The 27,965-nt window shown below is 46.7% G+C and overlaps 1 protein-coding gene and 1 long non-coding RNA gene across 2 annotated transcripts; both read right to left on the reverse strand.

Moving 5' to 3' along the window:
• Positions 1 to 277: 277 nt before the first annotated feature.
• SLC30A1 (solute carrier family 30 member 1) lies at positions 278 to 8,704 on the reverse strand. Its single transcript, XM_061348339.1, has 2 exons — positions 8,034 to 8,704; positions 278 to 4,682 (listed from the first exon to the last, which is right to left on the reverse strand). Exons 1-2 carry the CDS (start codon positions 8,662 to 8,664, stop codon positions 3,772 to 3,774), a joined length of 1,542 nt encoding a protein of 513 aa, XP_061204323.1. The 5' UTR covers positions 8,665 to 8,704; the 3' UTR covers positions 278 to 3,771.
• Positions 8,705 to 16,015: 7,311 nt separating this feature from the next.
• On the reverse strand, positions 16,016 to 18,376 carry LOC133209657 (uncharacterized). Its single transcript, XR_009724719.1, has 2 exons — positions 17,420 to 18,376; positions 16,016 to 16,653 (listed from the first exon to the last, which is right to left on the reverse strand). It is a non-coding gene; the product is annotated as an uncharacterized LOC133209657 (long non-coding RNA).
• Positions 18,377 to 27,965: the final 9,589 nt, after the last annotated feature.

A 27,965-nucleotide genomic window follows, 5' to 3' on the forward strand; every position in this document is an offset into this window, starting at 1 on the left:
GCCAGCGCCTCAGCACCCTCACAGGGAAGAGCTTCTGCCTTAGATCTAACCTGAACTTGCCCTGTTTCACTCTGAACCCATCACCCCGTGTCCTATGGCTGCAGTCCCTGATGAGGATATAATCAAAAGAAGAGATTCTAAACCAGCATGTTTCTGGATGAGACCCGTACTAAGCCTACAGCATTTCACTCAGTGACATTTGGTACATCTCTGACACATTCAACCAGAAGCCCGAGCAATCTAGACACTGAAATACAAACTTATTTTTCCTCAAAAATCAGTGTTCCATGTTCTTTTATTTGAAAAACTCAGGAATGTGATACACAATACAATGAGCTCCCCAGCACTGCAGTGCTCGCTCACAGGAGGCTCACCAGGTTCATGGGATGTGGGGGGAACAAAAAGGAGGAGGAAAAGACTGTGCAGTGTTTTTGAATGCTCCTAGTATTCCGGACCTGTGATCTTCAGAACAAATCAAGTCTGTGAAAGCACGCAAAGATAAGGTTAAAGACCAAAATCAAACACTATTGCAAGCTAGCAGGGTACAGTCGGGTCTCACACAGCTGGAACAAACACCACTTGTGTTTCTGCTGCCGTACAGCCACCAACCTGACCTGGCTATGTGCTGTCAGGGAACTTACCATCGAGGGCTAAAGAGGCTAAAGGGCCCCGTTAACACCAGCTGGTGCTGCACAGGCAGTGTGGCACAGGACAGAGAGGCCATGCAAGTCCCCTTCTGCCCCCACCATCACCATCACATCTGTATCCTGTCCTTATAATAAACATAATGGGGGGTAGGAGGAGAGCTTTTTGTCTTTTAAGCTAGCCATTGCCTGCAATGGACACAGAATAGAAAAATACGACTTCTGGCACCAAAAAAAAAGATTAAATAGTTACAATGGAAGGAGCGAGTACAACTCCATCTATTCAGAAGCATTGACTTACTGTTAACAAATGGTGGCAACTCTCAACACTCAGTAACTGCTCGTTTCTTGTAAGAGCAACAGGAGAGAAGGAAGTCAGGCTTCTCAGTGCTACTATGGTTTGCCTTGGTGCTTGGGGGTTTAATACGCTGAAGAGCAGTAGTTCTAGGGTGCATCAGTGATACCCAGCCAGGGCCTCAAGAACTCATGCTAATGACCGTGACCAATATTAAACTAGTGAGCAAAATAATAGTGAAAATTTCCCATAAAAAGCAAAGATACATATTTTAAAAAAAAGGTATTTGTTAATTTCAAAATTTACTTGGTTAATACTTTGTAGCATACTCGCAGTTGTAGCATATTCTGCAAACGTAGCCTTACACGAGATCTCATTTAACAGTCAACTCTAGATCATAACAGGTAACAGAAGAAAGAAGGTAATTCAGACCAAAAAAACCATATATAAATACTATATTAACACATTTAAGTTAGTTTATGAGACTATACAATAAGCATAAACACAGAAAAAGGCGAGGGATGCTGATGGCTGCGATGCACTAGCATCCCCAGGCTAGCACAAAGCGGAACCGACCCATCCACACACCGCAGCTTCCTGTGGCTGCATCTGAGCAGCCAAGAGGCACAATAACTGCACCCAAGCTAACAAACCCTGTGAGAGGGAACCTGTGTGAAACTGGACTGAGCTCCTCTACTTTTCCAATGCTTTGTCACCTAGCATTTGGCCAACACACTGGCATGCTATACAGAGCTCGTCTGGCCTTGCAGCCCGCACAGTTAATATACAACACTGGTAATCCACCCGTGCATAATCGAGAGTTGACTGCAGTGCTCTGCTGAGAAGTTGGGTAAGACCACTGACATGGCCTGGGCCAGTCCAGGTCTGAGGAGCAGCAGACTATTTTGAACTACTTAGGAGCAATTACCATAGGAGACACATATTAGAAATGCCAACTAGAAGGTGTCCTGCATCCGGAGGCAAAGCCACATTCCCTTCACTAACAAAACATTCTTTTCTTTAAAAAAATCTACATTTAAATACTGTTAAAAACCTGAAAACCACAGCATCAAAGAATTTCATAAGGCCAAAACGATCCTCAGTTCCCTCTGTTGTGCCTAGGTATTGCAATACTTGTGTAGAAGTAGTAAATACCATGTAATTTAATATCTTACACTCCTTCAGGTGCCTTCCAGTAACACATCTCAGACCTCTTCGCACAAGAGTTAAGCCTCACAACACCCCTGTGAGGTAGGTATCATCCCCATTTCAAGATGGGGAAACTGAGGCAGAGTGTTTACCATGTCCAGAGTCAAAGAGCAACCAATGGAAGATCCAAGATGTTTTCCAGTTTTGAGCATAGGAGCAGTCAATTAAATCACAAGATATTATATCCCATACATAACTCGAGGGTGGATCGAAAGGGTCAGGGTTTTACTTAGATCTCTCGCACGTTTTATCTTCAGCTCTCATCCAGTCTGTGCCAAATTCACAGAGTCCATCAACCAGCTTCTCCTTTGTGAAGGTGTAAGTTGGCAGCATACTGTAACAGCTTCTTTAGAGCCAGTTGTCAGTTAACAGAGTTAACATTTGAAACCATAGACTCGGCTACTTAAGTGAATTTAGGTGATACATAAATACCCCAAAGCCTGAAATACAGCAATGAAATCCTGCTCCCGGCCCCACTTCCTCAAGAGCCTGCGGAAGGCTCCCAAGGACACAGGGGAGGGACCAGGACTGCTGTCACTGCAGGTGCCTACAGACACACTCAGCTACAGGCAAAATGCATCACTGAATTAGGTGTTACGGAGGCGACTGTCAGTCCTCAAGAGCACAAATCAGACTGTCGGTGCTTGGAAGACATTCCCCAACAGAGCACTTCTTCACATAACCAATTCTTTTACCTTAGTCAACTGAGCATCAAGTGAAAATGAAGCTCCAGCTCTTCATTCACGGCACTGTGAGTCAAGGATTCATTAAACTTTGAAGACCTTTATGACCACACACAACTTGGAAATAAGGAAAAACACCAGAAAAATCCATCAAATATGAAAGGATGCATTACTTTATGGGTCAGTCTCACGTCCTGATCACAGAGCAGTATACAGCAGCTTGAACTTCCATGCTGACTGAAAAACACCCCTTTCACATCTGATCTTTTCACAAGCAGTTGATTTTAATCAGCTCACTACCTTACCAGAAAAAGTGGGGACAGCTTCTAACAATCACACGATGTTCTCTTTAAAATACGCTATACGATAAATCCATTAGAAAAAGCCTTCACATTTATTATTACATAGGTTTAAGAAAAATATGTGAAACTGCAAAGTGGTTTCCAGTTTTAAGTAGTTATCTCTTTAAAAACGCTCTATGAACTTTGGTTTTCCTTAGGGCTTCTAAATAAACAATATATTAAAATATCTACAAATCAAATATTAAAGGAAAGAGTAGGTCCAAGAAATCCGTAACACAAACCGAGTTCCTACATGCTTATCCCTCAAATACCTTTTCACTGGGGAAAAAAAGGAAATATTTCAGTTTGAAGCACAGCAAAAATTGTCTCTGCTGAAATGTTGAAACTGGTTTTCTCAAGTTGTTACAGCATTGGTGCACTTTCTGTCTGTCTCAGTACAAAGACAACACAACCACATTGTATCATGACAGTGACGTTATAGTTTTTAAAACAAGCATTCTAGATTTAGCAGTACAACAAGAACAAGGACTTCAGCAATTACACTGCTTGGCAATGTTGCATCCCAAACATCTGTCCCTTCCTCTTGCAACAGAGCTGTTGTCAAAGTCCCCAGAACTCAGGTAGCACCACTCAGGGAGTTACAAAGACGATTCAAACTGCTCGTTTTGGTCGGTGTTTGCCTCTAGCTTAACTGAAGGGATGCTCTCCGGCTTAGTCCTCCTAGTTTTTGGAAATTCAATGACAACTTCTGAACAAGAAATACTAAGTGACGAAGATTTTTCTGTCTTCTTTGCAGTAATATCTTCTCCTGTTCCGCAACACTGCTTCAAAGCACACTGAGTCCTGCAAGGAAACTCGCATTTCCCTCTCCCTGATCCAGAGCCAACACTGGCAAACTCAGGCTGAATGGTAGTTGCATGAATCCCTTCGTCGTGGAAGATCTCCTTTATGCGCTTTGCCACCATCATGTATGTGGAAGGGTCAGGACACTTGATGTGAGCAGTGCCAATGATCCTGCTGCCTGCCAGCTGCCAAATGTGTAATTCGTGGACTGCTTCAACTCCTTCAAGGGTACGCAACTTTGAGTTCAAAGAATGAACATCTATTTGTTTGGGAACAGTCTGCAGAAGTATAAGGGCTGACTCCCTAAGTAACGGGTAGGTTGTGTAAAGGAGTATGCAAACCATTATCAAACAGAGGATGGGATCTAAATATAGCAACCAGCATGGACCAGCCACTGTAATGCTCCCTTGCTCAGACGTGTTTGCTCTGCCCAGCGTTTGGGATAAAGTAGCATTTTCCATGCAGTGATTATTGACACATGGATTAAAGCAGGGCCCATCTTTGGGGCATGGATTCCACAGCCCATAAAAGAGCAAGGCATTCACTACCACAATTACTGAACCTAGGGCATCTCCAAAAACATGCAGAAAAACTCCACGCATGTTAAGCTGTGCACTGGAGTCTTCTTCAACCTCCTCTACCTCCAGAGTGTAATGACCAGCGTTGCCGTTCACCTGTAGGTCGCTCACGTCATCTTTAGTATCACCTGATAAGAAAACAGTAGAGTGATTAGGCATATGGTGCAATACTACACGCTACTGTAATTCCATATGAAATAATAACCCACATTAAGCTTGCTTTCATTTGAGTACAAAACTAAAAGCAAGCACCTCTTCCCATAACACTTGGCAACGTTTTCTCTAGCTGAAAAATACTCAGTTGTCCCAAGAAGTCACCAAAACAGTCTAGAAGGATTGTTTCTACACAGAGCTATAAAGCAAAGTGCAGCTTCATGCTGCAGAGTGGCAAAGGATAAAGATGACTGCACTCTAATTTATCCTGCTGAGAACTTGTTTTCCCCTTTTCTAGCTGTTTAACCACTTGACTGCTCACTGTTCATTTCCTAAACTAAATGCAGAGTTACAGAGCATACAGCAAAAGGCTGGTTAAGGAGCTAAGTAACTTAGGTTTTTCCCCCCTTTTTAAAAGCCAGAAGGCTAATCACATTGCTAAAAATCCCTCTTAAACCATAGGACTGCACTGCTGTTTTATAGTCAAATTTATGAGGCCAAAAGCTTAAAAGCTCTATGGGTACTGCTTTACAGTAACTTCTTTTCAGGTTTAGGAGTTCATTTCCACAAGACTGCTGAATGCAAGGAAAAGGAAGTTTTCCTGAGATGGCGCATGGAGCCAGCAGAGCTGTGAGATACAATAAGCTGAGCTTTTAGGTCTGAATTTACCAGCAGTCCTGACTGCAGGGCAGTGTGAGCTACCACTGAAGCTCTCAGAGGCTATGAACCAGTGCTGTTTAGATTTCAGAACTTTGCCAAGCCACCTAACTAGCTGTATAGTAATAAATACACACATCATTACAACAATAAACCTGTTCCAATGTTCAGACTTGAAAGTATTTTAAATGAGTAGCCTCCCACTGTTCTTTAAAGGCTCTTCTTGGGCCAGGAAGCTTCCAGTGTTAAAGAAACAGCCACTGGCCCAACTAACTTGAAACCCAGAGCCCTTACTGCTTCCATGGTCCTTCAGTTCAAAGCTTTGTACATATTAACATGCTCACAAGACCTGCAGCTTCTGCCACTCCTGTGATTCTTTAATCACAAAGTGTCCACAAGTCCTTTCCTCTCTGCACAAGGGGTGGGCTCCCGCCCAGGCAGCTGTGTTCCAAGCCTCAGGCTCATTACCTCGTGTATCGTGCTTCTGTCCTAAAGCTCCAACTCCATTTTCCACACAACCTTTAGGAGTTATGGATAATGGGACCTGTAACTTTTCATGGAAACCGATAAATTAGAGGAAAATAGCTCAAGTTACAGAGCACAGACCTCAGGGTCCATGATAAGTGCAAGGAGAGAGGAACACTCTGCTGCACACCAAAGTAGTTGGAGCAAAGGAGATCTGAAAAGTCAGTAAGACCTGTAACAGGAAACACTGTGCCAGAAAGCTCTTGAGATCATTCTTTAATGGCAAATGGTTAAATCATGTCCATTTGAAATACCCTCACTGAAATCTAACTGTACACTTAAAGCACAAAGCTATCTGTGCAAGACTAGCCCCTAAGGCTATAGCCGGTCTTTCACTTTCACCTTAAGAAATCAGGATCTACCCTTCTTTGTAATTTCAAATGAAGGCATAGTACCACTCTCAGACACTTCCCTAGGCTTCACCTGCACATCCTACAGCCTCTCGCAAGTCTCTAAGCACCTTTACCTGTAACGGTTGCATGGGTAAACTATGAATAACTCCATCCATTACATAATCACGGCAGGGCATAGGAGGAAATACAAACTTATTTCAAAGTTTCACTGCGACCAAAATTATGCCCTATTACCACCTAAACACCCACAACAAATTATTTGTTATGGCCAGAAGGGCGCCCATGAGAAATTCCAGATGACTTAGCTCAGAACAGTGCAGGTTTTAACCCATGCTAGAAACCAATCTTTTAGTCTAGAACTAGTCCAAAACTTGGCTTTTCATCGTGTTTGAGCAACCTCGCCTGGTAGAAGGTGTCCCTGCCCACGGCAGGGGGTTGGAACTGGATGAGCTTTAAGGTCCCTTCCAACCCAACCCAGTGTGGGATTCTGCTTCACCATGCAAGCACAATTCCCAAGCCAAGATACCTATCAGATTAACGGTTAAGGGATCTGTACATTGTTTAAAAGTAATTATGAGGATACCTTTGTTGGAGCTAATTCAACATTTAGAGCTTGTTACGTGGTCAAGACAATGGTCTACTATATTCAGCACAACTTCTCTATCCTCTTGCAAAACCTGTGTTTTCCAAAGCAACATGGATTGAGGGAAAGAGAAAGCTGCTTCCCAAGTACTGGAACCTCTGACCACTGAAAATGAAACTGTAGCAAAGTTCACTGTGCTCAGTTAAAGCTCAGTTTCAGTGAAAGCAGCAGTCTCCTGATGGAACCCCAAAACCAAAAGAGAAACATGGGCTCTGAAGAGTGAAACCCCTTCCTCCTGGTTACACGATGCCCTATGGCTAAAGTAGAGAAGCAGCGATTGCACACCTTTCACTCTGCTAGCACTCAGCACTTGGCTTTGGCCAAGTGACTTCCAAATAAACTATCCAGGCTTCTGGATCCATTTTAAACACAACCCAAGCAATTCCCTCCCACAAAATAGACACATTAACCCTAATTGGGAAGGGGAGATTTTAAATTTACCCCTATGTTAAAAAACAAGTGGGAAGGAGCATACTTTAGAAAGCTAAAGAGGCCACATGAGTACTTTGACACCAGTGAGCTCCACATTCTGCGCTCGCTGCATGTCTTCCATGGCTCGTATTGGTAACTTCCAAGACTTCTCCATATTAACATGTGTGTCATGAAGAAGTACAACATTATTGCAATGGAATATACTTCAGCATGTTACTTTCAGGTTGAGACCAGCTTTTCAGGTAGCTAATAACAGACCCAAGGGGCAGATCTGGCTGTCAGGACCAAGGTGTTGAGCTGTGCTCTATGTGATGTGCAGCCAGTTCAGATGGCATTAGGGCATCGTCTTGTGACAGCTTGTGTCTCTAGGCAAAACACTCTTGTCATGTGCTTTCTCCACCTCCACCAACTTTTCCCAACACAACCTGCTTTACCCCAAGACTCTTTCACATTCCGACTTGTCTTCTAGAGCACTTGGGGCAGGCGCTCCTTTTAGCACCTGAAGGAAAGGTGCGAGGTGGAGGTGCAACAGCCATGGGCCAGAGAGCACTGCTAAGGGAGCTTCTTGCCTCTTCCCCATCAGAAAGGACACGGGGTCCCCTAGAAGCCAGCCCGATGTGGGAGCCCGACACCCACCGCCCTACTCAGAGAAGGGTCCTCTCCCACCTCCCTGGCACTCCTACGCTGGGATGGGGCAGAGGAGCCACAGGTCTTACCTAGCTTGTCCTGGCTGACTCCGTTGGAGCTGCTGCAGTTCTCCACTAAGGTGCTGGTCTCCTCCCGGTGCAGCGCAGCCTCCCCATCCCCGGGCGGCTGCTCGGGCTTGGAGCCGCTGCGGGAGTGCTGCCTGCTGCCGTGCGAGTGCCCGTGCCCGTGGGAATGGCCGTGGCCCCCCACGCCGTGGTGGTTGAAGAGGCAGAGCCCCAGCAAGTTGATGATGAGCCCCGCCACCCCGACGCCGATGACCACCAGCGGCTGCTGGATCTCGTGGGGCTCGGTGAAGCGCTCGATGGCCTCCAGCAGGATGGTGAAGCACAGGGCGGTGAGGAAGACGGCGTTGACGAGGGCACCCATCACCTCAGCCCGCACCCACCCGAAGGTGTTCTTCTTGGTGGCACGAGTGCACTGTGCGAAGCGCACGGCCACCAGCGCCACGACCAGAGCCATGACATCGGAGAGCATGTGGAAGGAGTCGGAGAGCATGGCCAGCGACGACGTGACCCGGCTCACCACCACCTCCACCACGAAGAAGAGGAAGGTGAGCGCCAACATGCACAGCAGCCGCGCCCGCCGGTTCTGCCACCACCGCGGCCCGCCGGGACCCTTCGCCGCCATCCCCCCGCACATCGCGCCGGGGCAGAGGCTGCCGGCCCGGCCCGGCGGAGGCGCGAGGAGAACGGTCGGCGCTGCGAGCGGCCCGCGGCGGAGCCCCGAGCGCGATCGCGGCCCGTTCCCCGCGGGCGGCGGCCCGGCACCCGCCGCTGCCTCCTCAGGCGCTGGGCGAGCAAACTTTGCACCCGAGCCCCCTCACTCTTTCCACACGGAACCCGAACCGGCGCGGACACGCCCCCCTACCCGCTCCCCATTGGCCACCGCTCCCCCACCTCGCCCCGCCCCGCCCCCGGCCTCTCTTCTCATTGGCCCGAGAGCCCTCGCGACAGGAGACCACGCCCCTTCGGTACCTCCCATTATGCCTCATCCGCCCCGCCCCTCCGGGCTGAGCCGGGGGAGACGGAGTGAGGCCGTCCGTGACGTTGCCCGAGCGGCGGCTCCCATTGGCTGAGCCCCGCGGTTTCCCCGCCCCGCGGCGAGCGGGACTCGTGCAAAAGGTTCTCTCCGCACGGCCCGGCCCGGCTCCGTTCAGCTCGGCGCGGGGCGGGGCGGGGCTCCCCCTGCGGGACGGGCGAAGCGGTGCGGGGCAGCTCGGGTGCTGGGAGCGGGGATGCCGGTTTGTGTCGTCGGTGGGGTCAGACCTGAGGGACCTGAGCCCCGGGAGCTGCCAGCGCCGCCACGGGCCGTGGAGAGCGGGGAGGTCCGCGCCGGGACTCGAACCCCGGGAGTCGGGGGCTTTCCCCAGGCACGGGCGCCCTGGCCCCCCCCGCTGGTGTCCGCGCTCACGGTGCGGGGTGTGCGGTGTTCTGGGGGGTTACAGCACGGGCGGGAGCCGCGCGGCCTCGCAGGCCCTGAGGCACCAGAAACGGCCTTATTGTAGCATCGCGGGGTGGTTCGGGTGGGAAGGGACCTTAAAGCTCATCCGGTTCCACACCCTGCCATGGGCAGGGACCCCTTCCACTAGAGCAGCTTGCTCCAAGCCCCTGTGTCCAACCTGGCCTTGAGCACTGCCAGGGATGGGGCAGCCACAGCTTCTCTGGGCACCCTGTGCCAGCGCCTCAGCACCCTCACAGGGAAGAGCTTCTGCCTTAGATCTAACCTGAACTTGCCCTGTTTCAGTCTGAACCCATCACCCCTTGTCCTATGGCTGCAGTCCCTGATGAAGAGTCCCTCTCCAGCATCCTTGTAGCCCCCTTCAGACACTGGAAGCTGCTCTGAGGTCTCCACGCAGCTTCTCTTCTCCAGGCTGAACAGCCCCAATGTTCTCAGCCTGTCTCCATAGGGGAGGTGCTGCAGCCACTGAGCAACCTCACGGTCCCTCTGTGCCTGCCTGGGGAAGGAACGAACCAGCACCTGGCCCCAGCTGTTGGATCCATGGAGCTGTGTTCCAGCTGCCGCAGTGCATCCCAGCAGCTTCTTCCTGCTGCCTTTCCTGCCCCCAGTTTGTTCAAGGTTTGGCCTTTCTGCAGGGGCCAATGAAAGAAAGTCCCTGGATAGTAACTGTTTTACTAAACTTGTAGTTAAAAAGGGAAAAGGAAAGCAAATATTTTGAGACCCGGAAAAATGACAAAAATGTGATCACGAAAAAAGCCAAAACATATCACAAAAGTTAGCAGAAGGCAGAGCTGACCTCTTGCTTTACCTGCTCTGTGCCAGGGAGCCAACAAACATGGCCACAAGAGAGTGAGCATCCAAGAACATTCCAGGGTAGAAAATGTAGAGGAACCAAACAGCCGTAGCTATTTGTAGCTATAGAGGTGTTGCTTTCTGTAAGAATACAGAGAGGCGGTAAGGAAACTGGTGCCCTGGAAAGGAAGATCCAACAGGAATGCACATGCCTGTTGCTACACTTGGAGATAACTCCTCTTCTCCTTGGCTGAGAACATTGGGGCTGTTCAGCCTGGAGAAGAGAAGCTGCGTGGAGACCTCAGAGCAGCTTCCAGTGTCTGAAGGGGGCTACAAGGATGCTGGAGAGGGGCTCTTCATCAGGGGCTGTAGTGATAGGATAAGGGGTGATGGGTTCAAAGTCAAGGTGATGTGGGAGCTCTACGGAGGTTCCTGACAGCTGGAGCTGGGTGGCTGCTCCCATTCATTAGTAAATGAATCAATACAACAGAGACCCGTGTGTCAGGACATGCTCCCCTGCACTCAGCAGTCCCTTTGAGCCCATGTGTGTCCATGCACCACACTGCTCTGCTCCATGGATTCCATCCCCTCTCCTCCCTGGCTCTGCAGCACAGTGCTCTCTGCAGACATAGCTTGGCCACCGCAGGTCCTGCTGTGCTGACCTGTGACCCTGCTTTCCTGGGGTTGTTCACATGTCAGTATCGAGGTGTGCTGTGTTTTTGGCTTAGCGGTAGGAACCCATGTGGGACACTTTAATGACCATTGTAAGAGTCAGTAATTAGATTGCTGTAACGTTCTCCTCATCTCCTTGCCTTCCCGTGTGCTGTAACACCATTTAATAAGATGTTGTAAATAGCCAGGAAGCTGACCAGCAATCACACTGAAACAGAACATGCCCATCTCCTCTCCTTCTCGCCCCCACACAGGGCCATTAGTTTATAAGGAAGAATTAAGCAATTTTAACATATATGGGTCAAAGAAACTGGTACAGCCCAAAGCTTTTTTCATTCCTGAAGATGGGGCAGGTTATAAATTTACAGGGACTAGTGTTAATCCCATGGAATTTAGCTTGGAAGGAAGGGAGGATGAGGAGCGTGATGCCTCTCATTGGCTGGACTTCAGGAATTACTGAAGCTGAGCGTTACTTGGTTGCCCCCATGATGTTGTCGTAGTTTGCTTGTAGTAAGATAACTTCTTGTAAGACTGAGCGCTTGTAAGTGGAATAAACAGGATATCAGTATCAGTACCACCCTTAGGGATAACGTTTCATCACCACAAGACCTCTTACTTTGCTAAAGGATACCACACCACTGGTCAGTCGGCTGCTCTCTTCTCCTTAAGGGGCATGTTCTTGATCCTGCCCTTGTGAGATAGGTCTTCCTACTATACCAGACTGAATACTGAATTCCTTCTGGGGCCAAAAGCCAGAAGATACGGGCCATATAGCTCAGGAGGGAGGGAGGGCATGGTTTCTTCCCTGGCAAGAAGTAACAATGGTTCCTCAGACCGTCCACTGCTCCCCAGTGAATGGGACTGGGTTTATAGTTTTCACCTATGGGACCCAGCAGCCACTGTTGCCTTCACTGGCTGCAGACACAGGGGCTTTGAGGAATGACCCCTGTGGCAGCGTGGTCTCACTTCCAGCCAGGTCAGGCATGGACCATGCAGGAGTTCACGTCGCTACCTCTTCCCTGGACTCTTTCTCATGAACCAGTTTGCTCTGCACTGCTGTTCCCAGGCTTTTCTATTGTATTCCCACACATCAGCATCCAGGAGGAACACGGATGGTTCCTAAATGTAAGGCTGTCCATCTGGCAACATTATAAATGTTCAGATTAATGGGAAGGTGACTGATAAAGGTACCCAATGAAGCCATAAATGGTGTGTTCCAGGAGAACACTGTGTTCCTGCCTATGCTTTTGAGGAGAATGCTGTGTCTTCGGAGGAGGGAGGACTCCAGTTTTTTTGTCGTTGGGTATTTTTGAGGCTTCCAGGCATTGTTCTTGACTCACCCAATTCTTTCTCAGCTCAGCTTCCGGACTGCACATGTGGAAGGACCCGTCTCCAAATCTGCCTGCGTACCGTAAACCGTGTGCTGAGGGGAGGAGTGACTGACTCTGGCATCCAGCCTCATGCCAGCCCTGCACTGGGTGACAAGAGAGTGCAAAGCTGCACAGGAAGCTGGGCTGGTTCCACAGGGTGTTCTGCACTGGGTGCTGCTGAGCGCTCTGGAGGCAGCTGTGGGAAGGACTTTGGTTGGAGATTCGCTATTACTCAGCATGTTTGCTGCATAAATAAAGTCACTGCTTTTTCCTCCGAGTTCCTGGGCAAGGTTGCACTGGGAGAGGTCTGTGCCACGAGGGGCTCTTCAGCACTGTGCCATCCACCTGGAAAGGCGAAGCCCTGCCTATAAACCACTAATGCAATCACATCTTACAGAGCACTCTGCCTCCTTTAACACCTAACTTGTTCCCTTTCTGTGCAGTCATCAGAACTGTCTGCTTTTAATAAAGGCTTGTGGGACTCTGGCAAACATGACTCCATCTGTCTGCTCCACTTCAAGGCTGTCAGTGTTCATCTGAGGCTGCTTCTCTTGCAGGCAGTGTCTCTCTCTGGTAGCTGTCCTTACAAGGCTTCTTCAAATGGAACCCAGTCAGCAACACGAAAGCCAGCAGAAGCATTCCCTGTCCAGTTACCTCCATCAGCAAGGTTGTTCCTTGTAATGAAAAACGCTACAAATGGAAAGTGAGTATTACTGTTCACAGAGCTCTATGTCAAATTCACTGTTACATTGCTATTCAGGAAAGCAGCTTTATCAAGGAAAGGATTTAAACATTTGTTTGCAATTCATTAAAAGGCCTTCTTTGAACAGAGGCAAGTTAAGCATGTGCTTACATGCTTCTGTTTGTGACCTGTGAAGAAAAACTGCATTGTAATTGGCACTAAGATAGGAAATGAAGAATGCCTTGCTCTGTAAAGGGGTTTCTTCTGCCTGCTTACCGTGGCTGTGAAATCTCAGCTCTTTGGAGTCACTGTTAGGACTCCAGGCAAAGGGAGGGGTCAGTGTATCCTCCACTGTGCTTCAGAACTTTGCAAAGCAAGTTAGAAAACCCCACTTTCTTTCCCTTCCAAAACCTTTCCTCCCTAATAAACAACTGCTTCAAGAAGAGGCCTTTCTTATGTCCAGTTCTGACCTTTCTAGGTTAGTTATTTTGCTTTCTTGCTGTCAAGCCACTTGATCCAATGGCATTTGGCAGCCTGTACCAGCCTCCTAACTTCTGGCACAATTAACTGCACAGACAATCTATCACTGTTTGTGATGAACGTGCTTTGTTGGTTGGGGTTTTGTTTTCAGTGGACTTCAGAGCGTTTCCTGGCTGCTTTGGTCACACTTTGTCTGCGAAATAGTTGCTCTAATCAGCTGTGAAGTTAATGCTAATAACATATTAAAGCTGATACTTGATTCAGCTCAAGTGGATCCTACTAGAAAAGTCACCACCATATTAATCATTAAAGGAAAGAAGTCAGACAAAAAGGTGGTGTTATTCACTTTTGCTCACAGTGCAGCTCCTCTCTGCTGGAAAGATAGTAACAATGATTCAGCAGGAGTGGGAAATTCTGTGAATAGGGGATTCATGGATGAACAAGTCCCTCTGCAGCTGATTGGTTGGTGGCATTTTTAGTTCTTGCTGAAACCGTCCTTCCTACAGCATTTTTAATAAATCATATTGTTCAGCTCTACCTTCTATTATCTTAAGAAAGAGCAGAAGATTGCTCTGATCTAAGCCAGTTCTCTTGGACCTGTGGTGACAAGTATCAATGAATCAATGGGTATTTGCTGAGGACAGCCGCTGAGAGAGAGATAGGCTACTCACTGCGGTGCCTGCTCCACCTACCTGCAGCATGAGGCCCTGTCAGAGAATGTACAATACTTTCTGGCATCCAAGTTGGATGTTTGTGGGCAGGGATTTCCATCGTCACTGTAGGGTGCTGGATTTCATTGGTGTAGTTTTTCTAAAGGTCTCTTGCTGGAAGAGGTCGCTCAGGTCCTTTGGGGTATGTCAGGTCCATACAAGTACAGCAGATGATGTAGGGAAAGGATAAACAAGCATGTTCTGGCATCTGGAAAGTCAGTTTGAAACTCGTTCAACAAGTGCAGCTTTGTGTTGTGTGAGGCTGCAGAGCACCTCTGTGTAATGCTGCCACACAAGAAATGTCCTGTGGTGGCACATCTGGCCTTGAGAAACGGGGCCACGCTCATACACCTCTGTGTGTCCTGGGGACTGAATGAGGCCATGTAAGAACTTGGTGTGAGAGCAGTATCGGCTCAGAAGAGGAAGATCCCCAGGGAGACTGGAATGAAGCCATCACTGGCTGTGTACATCAGAGCACAGCACTACCAGGGCACCAGCCTCCCACTGACCTAGCACCAACAGGTCTGAGCTGGAGGGCAGCCTCAGGCTCCTCCTCAGCAGGCAACCCAGGTACTCCTGGTGTTTCCAGCTAGCTCCTCTACCACACATCCCTCCTCCTCTCACCACCACAACACACATCAGGCAGAGGGTGTTTCTGCCTCTCTTGATCACACAAAGTCCCTTTATGTAATGTCCTTCAAGGGGCTGAGCTCTTGCTGATGAGCTTCAAGGACAATAAGCTTCAAGAGCAGTGAGCTGCAAAGGGCATGCTCATCAATCTACCATTTATGTATTTGCTATTAACTGTGTCAGCTTGAGATGGATGAATTTCCCTTTATTACACAAATTGATATCAGTATTTATTTTGCTGCCAGAAGTGCTTTCGTTAGATCCCATGTAGGTCTGTAGGTGCTGTTAAGCTGTTAATAGCTGTTCATCAGCCATTAGCCAAGCTCATGTTCTGGTGTTCCCAACATAAGAAGGCCAAGGAGCTGTTGGAGCAAGTCCAGAGGAGGCCACCAGGATGATCAGGGGTTGCAGCACCTCCCCTATGGAGACAGGCTGAGAACATTGGGGCTGTTCAGCCTGGAGAAGAGAAGCTGCATGGAGACCTCAGAGCAGCTTCCAGTGTCTGAAGGGGGCTACAAGGATGCTGGAGAGGGACTCTGCATCAGGGACTGCAGCCATAGGACAAGGGGTGATGGGTTCAGACTGAAACAGGGCAAGTTCAGGTTAGATCTAAGGCAGAAGCTCTTCCCTGTGAGGGTGCTGAGGCACTGGCACAGGGTGCCCAGAGAAGCTGTGGCTGCCCCATCCCTGGCAGTGTTCAAGACCAGGCTGGATGGGGTTTGGGTGGCATGGTCTGGTGTGAGGGGAGTTGGAGCTGGATGATGTTAAGGTCCTTTCCAAACCATTCTATGGTTCTGTGACAAACTGCCCTTTCTAAGCTGTAGATATCTGGAAAGAAGCCGTTCTAGCAAATGATGCCATGTAAGTCATGCCATCTACTGAAAGCAAGTCTGCACCCACTCTAACCTCTTCTGCAGACTCTGAGACCTGTTTGAAAAGCATCTCTGCCCAGAGCAGAAGGAACATTTTCTTCAGTCCCAATCATGGAACATTGCTTCTCTCCAGGGCTGATACTGTGATTTGGAACACGCTGTGATCCCAGCTCTGAGACCTGCTGACACTGCTCCTTTCCCTGGGCTTCAGTCGTGGCCTCCACAAAGGGGTGGAGACATGAAAGTCTGTTCTATGTCTCATCACCTCTTTTCTCTGCAAGGATCAGTTGTATTTGATGTTTGTCAAATCACACTCCAAGACAGTAACCATAAACATGTTAACTTTACGCTCTGCAACTAAATCTGTCCATTTTCAGCACTGCCTTCCACAGGGGCTGTTTTGTGGTCAACTTAAGCTAGTCCAAGTAAAACCCAGTCCCGAAAAAGGGCAGTTCACTTTTCCTCCTCAGAAATGACACTCCTGTCCCCAGGCAGACCTTAGAGCTAGGAGTTAGGACATAGGATGCTATGAGGGGCATCAGCTCTGCCTGGCAGTGCAACCAAAACCAAACTCTTCATCTTCAGCATTAGTTTTCAGCCAGTTCAACAACTTATTCCTATTTACCAAGGCTGCAGGACTGCTGGAGCTGACGCATGGAGCCGTGTGATTAGGGCAGGGAAAAGTGTGTGACAGAGAACTGGCAGCAGCACACAGCTGCTGATGCTGATCGTGAAACCACAGCCTCAGCTCCACAGTAAGGGAGGGATTCATGCCTGGGAATTGGTAGCTAACACACAAACGTCTTCAGATCACGAGCCTCCCTTTTAGAGCCAACAGAGATCTAATCAGCTTTGTCAGTGGAGCCTGCAGCGTGGTTTATCTCCTCCTGCAGTGGTATGGACTTGATTAGATGAACCCCATCCTTACAGTGCCTGTTTCTGTCACTGACTGTAAAGAAAACCTGGTGTGAATAGCTCAGGGATTAGGTCAAAAGTTAATGAGGCGACTTCTGCCCCCAAGTGTTAGTTCTGCCCATTATAAGATAAAGATTTTTCCTTACTCCTACATTAAAGCATGAGTTAAGTGAGTTCTTTAATACCACGAACTGAACAATGTCAGAAGGAAGAGCAGAATCCAGTGGCCCATCTTGTTAATACCAGTGCTTATACTAATACAGCAGCAATGTGCTGTTCAAAGCCGTGTCTCCGAGCTAAAATTAACGGGCGTAGAGGAGGTGTTTTGATTTAATCAGTCTTGGAAGCAAAGAGGAGTGGTGGCTGCTTTTAGAAAGCAGGTCGTTTATGTAGTGATGAAGCAAGGAGGAGCCCCACTGCAGGCATGAGTGTTCAGAAAACCTTAACCTAAATCTCAGACTTATTCTATACAGTTCATTATAAATGGCTTTTCTCATAGCAAAATAGCGACTGGAAACACTGCTTCTTGAAAGCTTTCTTTGCATTTACCTGCTTCTATTTAGCCAGATGTTTCTGTCTTGACGATTAGGAAAACAAAAGTTCACATCAGCACGGGATGATGAAATGATGCCACAGTAGCTGCAGAGCCAATGGAACCCATTTGTACCACTGCCAAGATGACAAAGCAAATATGAAATACAGCAAGCAGCCGTGGCTGGCCCGGGAAGGACTTGTCCATCAAGTTCCCAAGTAATCTGTTTGTGAAACATGTGCCCTTATTGACTAACAGTGTCTATTATCTGCTTAGTTAACAGTGGGGATAAAGGTATTTTTCCTGCTGTATTTCAAGCTCTTATGCAAAAAGCTGCAGTTAAACTGTGTATAACCTTAGGATGGTGAACAGTGCCAAGGTCTAGGAGGATGCTTATTCGGTTTTTTATTAGCCACATGATAGACAGACTTTGTAGGTTTGCTGATTAGAGAAACCAGAGCCTCTCTCTTGGAAATTTCCCTATAGGAAGAGATTCTTGTAAAAAAAGGGAATAGGGAAATAAGCAAAATATGTGCTTATTTGATGAGCAGCATCGCAGCACACCAGTGTTGTTAATGCACTGGTACGTGCACTAGATCATTGGAGTGATATAAAATCACTATAAGCACTATCAAGACCCATATATAGATAGATACTGTTAAAAATCAATGAGTTAGATCTTTTTCAAGCTGGCCTTCAGAGCTTCTCTGCTTGTTAGTAATGATAGCCAACACTTCTATGTTTAATCCTAAGTGGGAAAAATGCCTCCCACATGTTTCAGATTCATGGAGACTTGACTGCAGCCTGTACGTGCACAGAAAGACACCCAAGAGCATCCATGTGTCCATGTTTCCCTGAGGAGTCAGGCTGGGCTAACACAGTCCTCCATGGGAGGCACCCACACCAGTGGATTCCCCTCTAGGACACTGTCTGTGTGGGAGCACAAGGAACTGGGTGTGCACACTGCTGAGATGCTGGGAATGGCAGCACGCAGGCAGCACGTGGGCTGGGAGGAGCTGCTCCATCTCTGTTGTTACTTCACATGTAATGGGTTCCTGGCACTGGCTCCAGCCTCATCTAGCACTTGGCAGTGCTGCACGGCCCCAGTGCTTCCTACAAGCATGACTGAGCCTTCTTGTTATTGAGATGATTCATCCTACCCCCGCACACCAGTGTCCTCCTGACCTCCTTAGTCTCTCCTTGCTTGCTGTAACTGTGTCACACCGCCTGTTTGTGCTCCTCAGGATGGTAACACAGGTCCTTGCACATGGACATCCTTCCCTGACAGCCAAAACGCAGCACTTCGCATGCCACCTAATTCATGGGCTAAAGGAGGGTCTGTTGGTCCCTCATCACCTTTATCTTATGGAAAGCATCCTTAGGGTTGCCCAAAGGCAGGTCCACAGGCAGTGAAGCCTGCCCTGGGCTCCAGCCAGGCACTCAGCCTCCAGTGCTCCCTGCCCCAGTTACAGAGCTTGAGGAATGGCTGATGTACCCCATGTAAGCCAAACCTGGAGGCAGCTCAATTTCCCATTCCTACATTATCTGCTCCATCCAGCAAGGGAACCCTGCAGAGAGCATCCCTCTGTGCTGGCAGGATAGCACCAGTGCCTGGGGACCCTCCTGCCTGCAGCAAAGTGACAGGAGCAGCAGTAAGCAGCACCTTATGCTCACTCCTGATTATCTGTGAGATGGAGCCTTTGGAGGGGAATACTTCAGCTTTTCCTTTCCAGGCAGCCTGAGTGTCATGATCTGCAGTCCACACACTGAAGCCTGCTGAAGCCACCGAGGTGGCAAAGCAGCTAATGATTAAACCTGGTTTTACTGCAGGAGAAATGCTTCTGTAGCCAAGCACTGAGGAGAACACAATACTCCTTCTACATCAAAAGAATGTGCAGATACCCAGGGTAAACTCTGGCCTGCACTTAGCATGCTAATTTCTGTGCTGCTATCTGCTTGCCCTGACAGTTCCAGTGAGATCAGCAAGTTCTTCAGCCCTCTTAGCAATCCCCAGGGCTGTTAATCTCAAAGGGAAGAGGGGAAGTAGTTGCATTTCCAAGATGGACTCAGTTTGTGGAATTTCAAATGACCACAACTGTAGCATCAAACATACACACAAATCTTGGCAACCACAGACGTGGTCATCTTCCCTCTGAGTGTTATTGTCAGTGTAATGCACACACCATGTTCACACACACACACACACACACAGAGCAGATGCAGTTCAGAAGGCAGGTTAAGAGCAAAGATCCCTGCTTTCCGAAGCCCTGGGAAGATGCTGCTGGCTGGTGCTGAGGACTGGTGCAGTGGTCAAACAATGTAATATTCTGGGCTTTCTTTGTTCCAGTAAAAACCCCCAAACAAAGAAAACCAGTGAGACTGAAAAACACAAAGGAAATGGAGCAGACAGACAAGATGGAGCAAACACAGCAGGAGGGGAGAAAAAGCAAAGGTGAATAATAGGCAGAGTTACTTCTATCAGATCCAAAGTTCTTGCCTCCTGCTGCCAGCCTCGCTTACTCGTTGGCCAGTGGGGGCAGTTTGCAAGTTTCTCTTTAGCTAAAATCACTTCTTAATAAGCTGTGTTATTTGTAACAAACATAAGGGCATCACTTTGTAAAAACATCCTTCTTCAGGAAGTGATGAAACACTCGCTCACTTTAAAGCCTGTCCTCAAGTGTGTTTGCTGGATGGATGTTATCCTCACGTGGCTTTATTCCACTGAATCATCCCCAGGGAGAGTAGAAATGAGGGATGGTGGGGAAAGAGGTCTGGAAACAAATAACACTCTAAATCAAAAAGGCAGGACTTTGTACACAGCCCAGGCCACAGTAACGGCTCCCACAGGGCTGGATTGCTCCTGCACTCACAATCAAAGCGCAAAGCTTTATGTACATCAGCAACTTTCCTCTTAGTTCCTCAGTGCCTGACATATGGCAGATGTGTCCCAGAGCTGCTAAGCACTCACACCATCATCCTGCTGATGGCACAGAGGCCTGAAACTTGGAAGACTCATCAGCAGAGGAGTGGGAGAAAGGCATTTACCTGGAGCTCTTACCAGGATAGATTCTGTCCAAAAGGACGGGTTCCATTGGGAATCCCCTGTCCTTCACAGGTGCTCTAAGGGAGATGAAAGGAAAAAAAATTACAGATAATCTCAAGGACAAATTGAGTTGCTCAGAGGTTGATCATTAGGAGCTGTGGCATTGATATAACTTTAACCCTGACTCAGAGATTCTCACATCAATGACTCCTGCCTCAATTGCCTCCTGTGTTTCTGATACCCAGCCAGCAGGGACTGAAAGGTCTCAGGTCATGGGGAAGCTGTCTCATCCCTCAGTACCTCAGCCCTGCACTGCTGGCCCCTGGCTGCCACTGTGCTGGCAAGAGCAACCACAGTCACTCAGGTCCAGGTATTGGGAAAGTTTCAGAAGCAGGTAAATAAAACCTTAATGAGGATCAATAGCAGAGAAAATCCAGAGGTATCATCCTGCAAAGAGGTGACCCAAACCCAACAGCTGAAAGGGGCAATGGACTCTTTCCTATGATATTTGGCCCAAAATTTGCACAAAGGTTTGTTTCCCCTGAACTCCCAGAGGAAGAAGTGATTGTGAAATGGGGACTAAAGGAGAATGCTCACTTTTAACTCCTGCCTTGCAAAGGCAATTACATGGAAATCCTGTGCTTCAACAATGCTGAATTAGGGTTAATGTTTCCACCATCCCAGACAATGAAACCCCAAGGATCTGTTAATAAACTGCTGTTGTTTAAACAGCCTCTCTCATTCCCATGCTCAGACACGGTAAAACAAGAGGAAAAGATACCAAATATGATCATTTGATAAATCCTCAGTAATCTGCATAGGATCACCTAAAATTATCCTTCCTCTTTTCTGAAAAAGTAACCACTTCCTAAAACAAGTAACCAAGAATGACACTAATGTGAGCATTCTCCATGAGGATGCAAAGCACCAAGTACATACAGAGACAGGCTCATCCTGCTAATTCAGAGTGAACTCCCTCTCCTGTGGAGGAAGTAAGGCTGTCAGTCAGTTAGAGGCTGGTATTAACTGAAGTAGTACCATTAGAAGGGTAGATGTTGCCATGGAGCAGATTACTTAGTGGTCTGCACTGGTGCGTTGGGAAGGACCCAATAGCTTCGCAAAGACAAGATATCAGCATGGGTTTGTTTCTACTAGATCCATCCTTCAAAACCCTCACTGCTCGGTAATGCAAGTCCCAGAAATGAGTTTCCTTAGAATAACATCAAGGGTGCAAATGTTTGATGTGCTTTTCATGCATTTGTTATTATTGATTATTGACCAAAGGCAGGAAAAGAATCAGGAGTCTTAAATATCTTGCATGTGGTTAGGGAGATGCAGTGCTGAGACGGGGTGCTCATCACTGATGAGGCTGAAATGGGACAGCAGGATTCACAAACATGATTTACAGCATGATAAGGAAAATTCTGCTGGCATTAAAGCAGTGAGCAGCTACTGTTCTTCCAACACAATCCTCTTACAATGAACCTGCAAATGGGGGAAGAGGCTGATTATTCTGTGTTTGGTTACTAGAAAGAAGAGTAGAAGATAGTTCTGTGTTTGCATATGCTGGAAGCTGTCCTTACCATTGCAAAGACATGATTTTATTCACTGATTTCCTTGTTGATGCTTCTGATTTTCTGTAAGAGAACTATTGGTGATTTTACTGTGAGATCACTACAAGATACTTGTTCACAGCCTGACTCTGGGCTAGGGCTAAAGCTGACAGCGTCTTATAGACAGTAACAAGGATAAATGCATACAAAACATACAGTCTCTCCAACTTTGTACCAGTGCTAATTAGTCACATACAGAATTATCTTTTAACATCCACTAACAACTCCAAAGTTAGGAGTTAAATAGCATTATTCAGCATGTACAGGTGTGAAAATGTTTCGCCACAGCACCAAGCATTCCTTCAATCCCGCTTGATAAAGATGTTTTGGGGAGTTCTGGGATGGGATTTTTTTAGAAAGGTGGCTGTTTGCCCAAGCTGAGGATATGGAGACACAGTTTAGGAAGGAATGCAGGGCCAGGACCTGCATCAAGCCTTTAGGAGCAACTCCCATTTCTGACCGAGTTCTGCTTGCAGTCGAGGCAATGCAGATATAACAGGCCACTTTGCAAACACTGCAAACCATGGCAGTAATGCTGAACTTAGAACTGACCTCCAGCAAGTGCTATTTCACATCCAGAAAATGGCTTTGAAGGTGGAATCTAAGCTGTAAAAAACAGGATTAAAAAAGTAAGTGACCATTAGACATCTGCTGGTCTAAGCCAGGCTGTAGGATTCCATGTGAGAATTTGTTGCAGTGCCAGATTTGGAAACCAAACTTATGGTTTCTGTCTGGCACAACCCCAAGGCTGAGCTTGGCCATTCAGCTGAGCTCATTCCCTGGAGCACAAGCAGAGGACCACGCGTCCAAGGCTGTGATCAGCTCTCTGCTCCTTGCCAATACTCATCTGTATGCTTTCACCCACAGCCATGCCAGCAGCAAGTGCAAATTAGCAGCAGTGACAGGATGAGTCTGCCATGGAGCCGGGACGGGAAGCAGCAAAATGAACATGGGAGGAGGTTAAAAACATGCACAAAGTGAAGGCTGTGGTTGTTCATACACAAATTCCATTCTAAGCCTCTGAAATACTGTTTCCAGGGCCCTGCCCAGAGAAATTCCCTGAGCTCAGGCAATGCAGGGCTCAGATTTCAGCCCCTTACTTATGATCAGTGACTAGAAAGTACAGTTTCATGCCCTTTTCCCTCTTGATAACACATAGAGCTCCACTGAACGTGGCTTTGCCCAGAGGGGAGGTCACCCCTGTAGCTTCCAGTTTCGCCTTGAGACCTCAAGCACTGAGACCAGAATTTGGCCTTGAAAAACAGTGGGAAATGTAGAGCAGGGAATTTGACTCATTGTATCTTACACAGGAATTCAGTGACACGTTCTTGGTTGCTCACCTTGCACATCTGTGCCCATCACCTTGCTGAATTTGACTACATAAAGATTGATGACAAATGACCTTACACCTGATGAGAGTGAGTCCCTAGCCTGCCTTCAAGGTAGACACATCCCTTTGCATCACACAGCAGTTCTCTGATCACACTTGTCCCTTTAGGAGCTAACACAACTGGGGGAGGTTTTCCTAGCGTTCAGTTTACCTGGGAGAAAGATTAAAATGTGCCCTAAAGGCAAGTCTGTAATAATTCTCATAAAACTAGGCTATTTTCCCAACTGACTGCTTCTTTGATGATATAATTTTCTTTAATGCTGATGCTTCCTCCTGCTTTTAGTTGCAACCACAAAATCCTTACAATCCAGTACAAGCTAATTACGTGGATCATTGCCATAGGAGGCATTTGCTTCACCTCCCAGGAAATCATTATCAGTCACGATCTGCCATTTGCTCTGATGGCTTTGTTTATGTTATCATCCAAGTGCCATAAAATCCATATTTATCTTTCCCTAGTGGCATCTAAAGATTGATTAGTAGTAGCCAGCAGAGGCTTTACTTGGCAATTAGCACTCAGTGACTTTAACACTTGCATTTGTCAGGAAGGGTCTTCTGAACTTCCTGCATAACCTAAGTAGCCACTAGCTCTGGGGTCACTGGAGTGGTCCTTGCTGACCTAGGGAGAGCTGAGAGTTCAGGTAGATAATATTGCTGCTGTTTGCAATTGGATGATGAAATGCATTATGAGCAGAAAAAAAACCCCATGCATTTGCTCTTCCCTAATACCAGATACAAGTCCAGGGGGGTCTGACAGCTCCTGACTCAATTCTTGCCAAGGGAAGTCTGGTTTGGTGGAAGCCAAGATCAAGAGCTCTACCTGAAGTGGCTTGTCTTCACTTCTGCTGAGGAAGATGGATCGCTTGTTCCTGCCATGGCATTGGCAATGCTCTCCCTCCCCAAATAGCAAACAATCATTCACGAATGTCTAGTATGTCTGATGCTAATGAAGCTGAAGCCCATCCAGGGGTTCACTGCATTTGAAGGAAAGCTTGTCATTGGCCTCACTGGCCTCCTGTTGTGTCCTTGGGCCTTTGACTGACACAAACATGTGCAAGACTTTATGTTGTGGATATGCTAGCTCCTGCTGACATTGCAAGAGCAGGGCCTGCTAAAAGAGCTGGTTAAACAGTACAAAAGCATTTAGCAGCTGTCCTCACAAACAAAAGGTTTTCAGGTTAGGATGAAAAATGGAAAAAAACCCCAAAACTCTAGTAAAATACGCAAGTACCTGCTAAGTACCTGCCACGTTCCTCATAAATCTGTCTGCTTGTTGCATTCATTTTACCACTGAAAAATGACATATGAAAGGTGACAGTGGAAGCTGCATTATTAGTTATTACTCACTGCATGTCGTGTCCAAGTCAGCATTTCAGTTGCCAAGGAAGTAGACAATGCGCTGAGACCAAGAATAAATTCACACTGGTGAACAATGCGGTGTAAGTGGGGCTGTAAATTACCTCTGCTTGAACCAGGTAGCCCAGCAACAAGCATCCTGCATCAGTCAGAAATGAAACGAGTCACAAACGAAAGTTAACGAGCCAAAAGTCTCCAGAAATACATTTCCTTACCCAGAAAGAGCCTACATTGAAAACTGAGGCTGTGTGGAGCTAATTTCAGGTGTCTCTGTAGCCTTTCTTTCCCCTTTAGAGCATAAAACTCTGGCATGAGTCCATTTTACACACTCAGAGGGGTTTTATCCCCAACAAAGCTTCATCCTTCCATGGCAGCTGAGCCTCAGAAGCGCGCTTTGTCTCCAAAATAATGCCAGATAAAGGTGCTGTTGCCTCTAGCATAGTAACTTCTTGGCACTGCCGAGCTGGCTGAAAGCAAGATTGAACAGAAGAGCAGTATAACAGTATGTGGTGTTACGCTATCAGCCTGTGCAGCTCTTTAAAGTTGTAAAGATTAATATTTAACTTTCAGCTAACTTTTATGGTAAAGATATAAATAAAACACGCTTCTAATACCTGATGTGGATTATACTGTGCGTAGCCTTAATTAGGCCAAAGTCTTCCACAGTGTGAAACATGTATTAAGCAGGCTCTTAGGGCAGGCTTCTACACTGATACAACAGCTTTTTAACTACTAGGATTCCTCTGGCTTCACACAAATTACACAAGGGAAGAGTAAGACAAAGACACAGCCCAAACGCTGTCACTGTCTTTTGGACTATGAATGCTACAAACACTGCTTACTGGGAAATGGGCTGATAAAGCACAGCAAGAGGTACATGTGTGTGAAGGTGACCAGCAGCGTGAGGAGCAGTCTCTCCCTTTCAGATGAAGACAAGAGCAATAGCAAGAACTTCTCCTCTGCACTGTTTCTCGTATATGCAGGAAACTGCATGAGATTGAATCCTGCAGTAAGTGCCTGTGAACTGGCTTGTGCCATTACTACGATCAGATCACTTCCTCCTGGGTTACTTACTGACAGTAAAGGCAAAAATGGGAAATTCCCCTATGATCAGGTATTTATAATTGTTCCGGAGGGATTTATCTCTCCACCTGCTCAATGATATAGTATGGATTAAACATCCTATTGATATTTATGTTTAGGAAGCAGCTTCATGGTCTTCTAGATTTAAGTCTGATTTCCTCTAACCATTTTACCTTGCCAGCTGGCCAGCACTTTCCCACTGTTCACAGAATGGCCTGGTCACCTGGCTGCAGAGGGGATACTGACCAGGCTTATCAGTAAATAAATGACTTTGGTAACTCACCATTGCTTTTCCAGTACATTCCATTCCCTAGTTCATGCACAGCTGCCCAAAGGAGAAGTCCAATCTGGCTGCATCCAAGTGCTGACCTGTGCAGATCCCCCAGTGCTGTCTCTGAGCTGGCTCTGTGATGAGCCTGTTACAGATGGGAACCCCACACACGAAGGCTGAAAATCAGGGATCTGGTCCATGCTTTTCAAGGATGATGCAGCTTCCCTCCAGTCTACCCTTTAGCTAAATTACATTCTACACATATAAACCTCTGTAACTTCAGAGGTGACTTCTGTCTATCATTTGTGTACCCACAGCTACACATCATTAAAATTCCTGATATTTGTATTAAACATTAATGAATTTATCTCACAGCATTCAACACTGTACACCATTATTAACCTTCTGTAAGGCTTAAGCTGTAAAATTACATCCTGACTGCAACTGCAATGTGCTCTGGGAAAAACAATTATGCTTTTGTAGGAAAACATGAATTTCAGGATTCCAAAGCAAAAATGCTGTGACAGAACAAAGACCATCTCCAGGATGCCTTCCCCTGTGTTTGACACATAGTGGTAGGAAGGTCTGGTTTCCAAAACCTGAAGAAACATTGCACTTATCATGTCGGAGTGATAATACTTCAAGAAGACATTGCAACACAGCTAAAATAGCTCAATGCTACAGCTGTAACTTAAGCTGTTCCATCTATTCCTGCCATTGTGATTGATATAGTTTGCACTCTCTGTAGAGTTTCTTATTCGTAGAAGTGTAACTGTTAACCAGGACTCTGATTCAACTATTTTTATGAAACATGGAAAACGTCAAATTGAAGAGAATTACACTTAATTAAGTACTAAAGCATCTGTAGCCCAAGAAAATCAGCATCTTACAGCAACACACTGATGATTTTTCTGAAACAAAGCAGGTAAAAAGATATTAAAATCAGTTCTTAAACGTTGGATGGATGTATCCATAGACCAAAAGAAATTCCCAACAATTACGGGGCAACAGTGCCATCTTGAGGTCACCAGAGAATTAAAGAGGAAAGTTGCAGGATTGCTCTAAGGTGTTTTACTTTTAAATGAACAAATTACTGTATATTCCAAGAGGAAAAAGCCCAAACCTCTCAAGCCATTTTCTTAACTTGGCCTCGTTAAAAGCAAAGCATTTGCAAACACCAGCCGTGACGCAACACTGCCTTTCCTGAGCCATTCATTAGTGATTTATGTTCTTGGTTGCTTGGTTTCCTCCTTTCACTCACTGGTACCTGCATTTTGAGGATGACAAAGCCCACAGTTAATTCTTGTATTCTACATATTTTTGGCAGATCAGACTAAGCCCACTGCACACTGTAGCTTTGGATATCCCATGGGCTGTACAAAACAGATCCCCATGAAGGCCAGTAGAACTGCAGTGCAGATTTTCTGGTTGAGGCCTAGAAGATCTGAGCGTACAAACATGGTGAGAAAGCAGGGATTCACCCTCCAAATACATCTGAGCTGCTTTGGCTCTGCATACACGCCAAACACTTCCACCACACTTGAGCACTAGGGTCATGGCCACTAGAACAGCGGTAGTTTCACACTAGCAATCAAAATGGTCATATTCTAACTTTCAAGCAAAGGTTGTGGTGAAAAGAGTAACCACGAGGCAAGCAATTATGATAAGCTCTGCTGGACAGTTAAGAATCTAATAAAGCAGAACTATTGCTTAGTGACGCAAGAAAGGAGTATAAACTCCTCAATAACACTAAGCTGACCCATACCACTTATTAGTCAGCATTAAACTACAAGTAGCCTGCTTTGATAGGTCCCCCACTTAGCAGGAAGAGAGAACACAAAATCTCCTTTTGCTCTTTTGATAGGTAAAAAAAAAGTGCAGACAAAAAGCCACGGATTTTCTACATATACAAAATATACTTACCAAGTACTGTACATTACATACAGCATCATTTTAACCTACAGATTGTAAATCTCTGTACATTTGTCATCTAAAAAGCTTTCACATCAGTTTAAAAACATCTGATTTACAATATTTGTTTCTTTTTTCAGAAGAATAATATATGGTAAAC

The sequence above is a fragment of the Neopsephotus bourkii genome, unplaced genomic scaffold (assembly GCF_033783945.1).
Source record: "Neopsephotus bourkii isolate Nb327-2 ecotype Australia unplaced genomic scaffold, CSIRO-AGI_Nbou_v1 NB_354, whole genome shotgun sequence".
NCBI classification, from domain to species: domain Eukaryota; kingdom Metazoa; phylum Chordata; class Aves; order Psittaciformes; family Psittacidae; genus Neopsephotus; species Neopsephotus bourkii.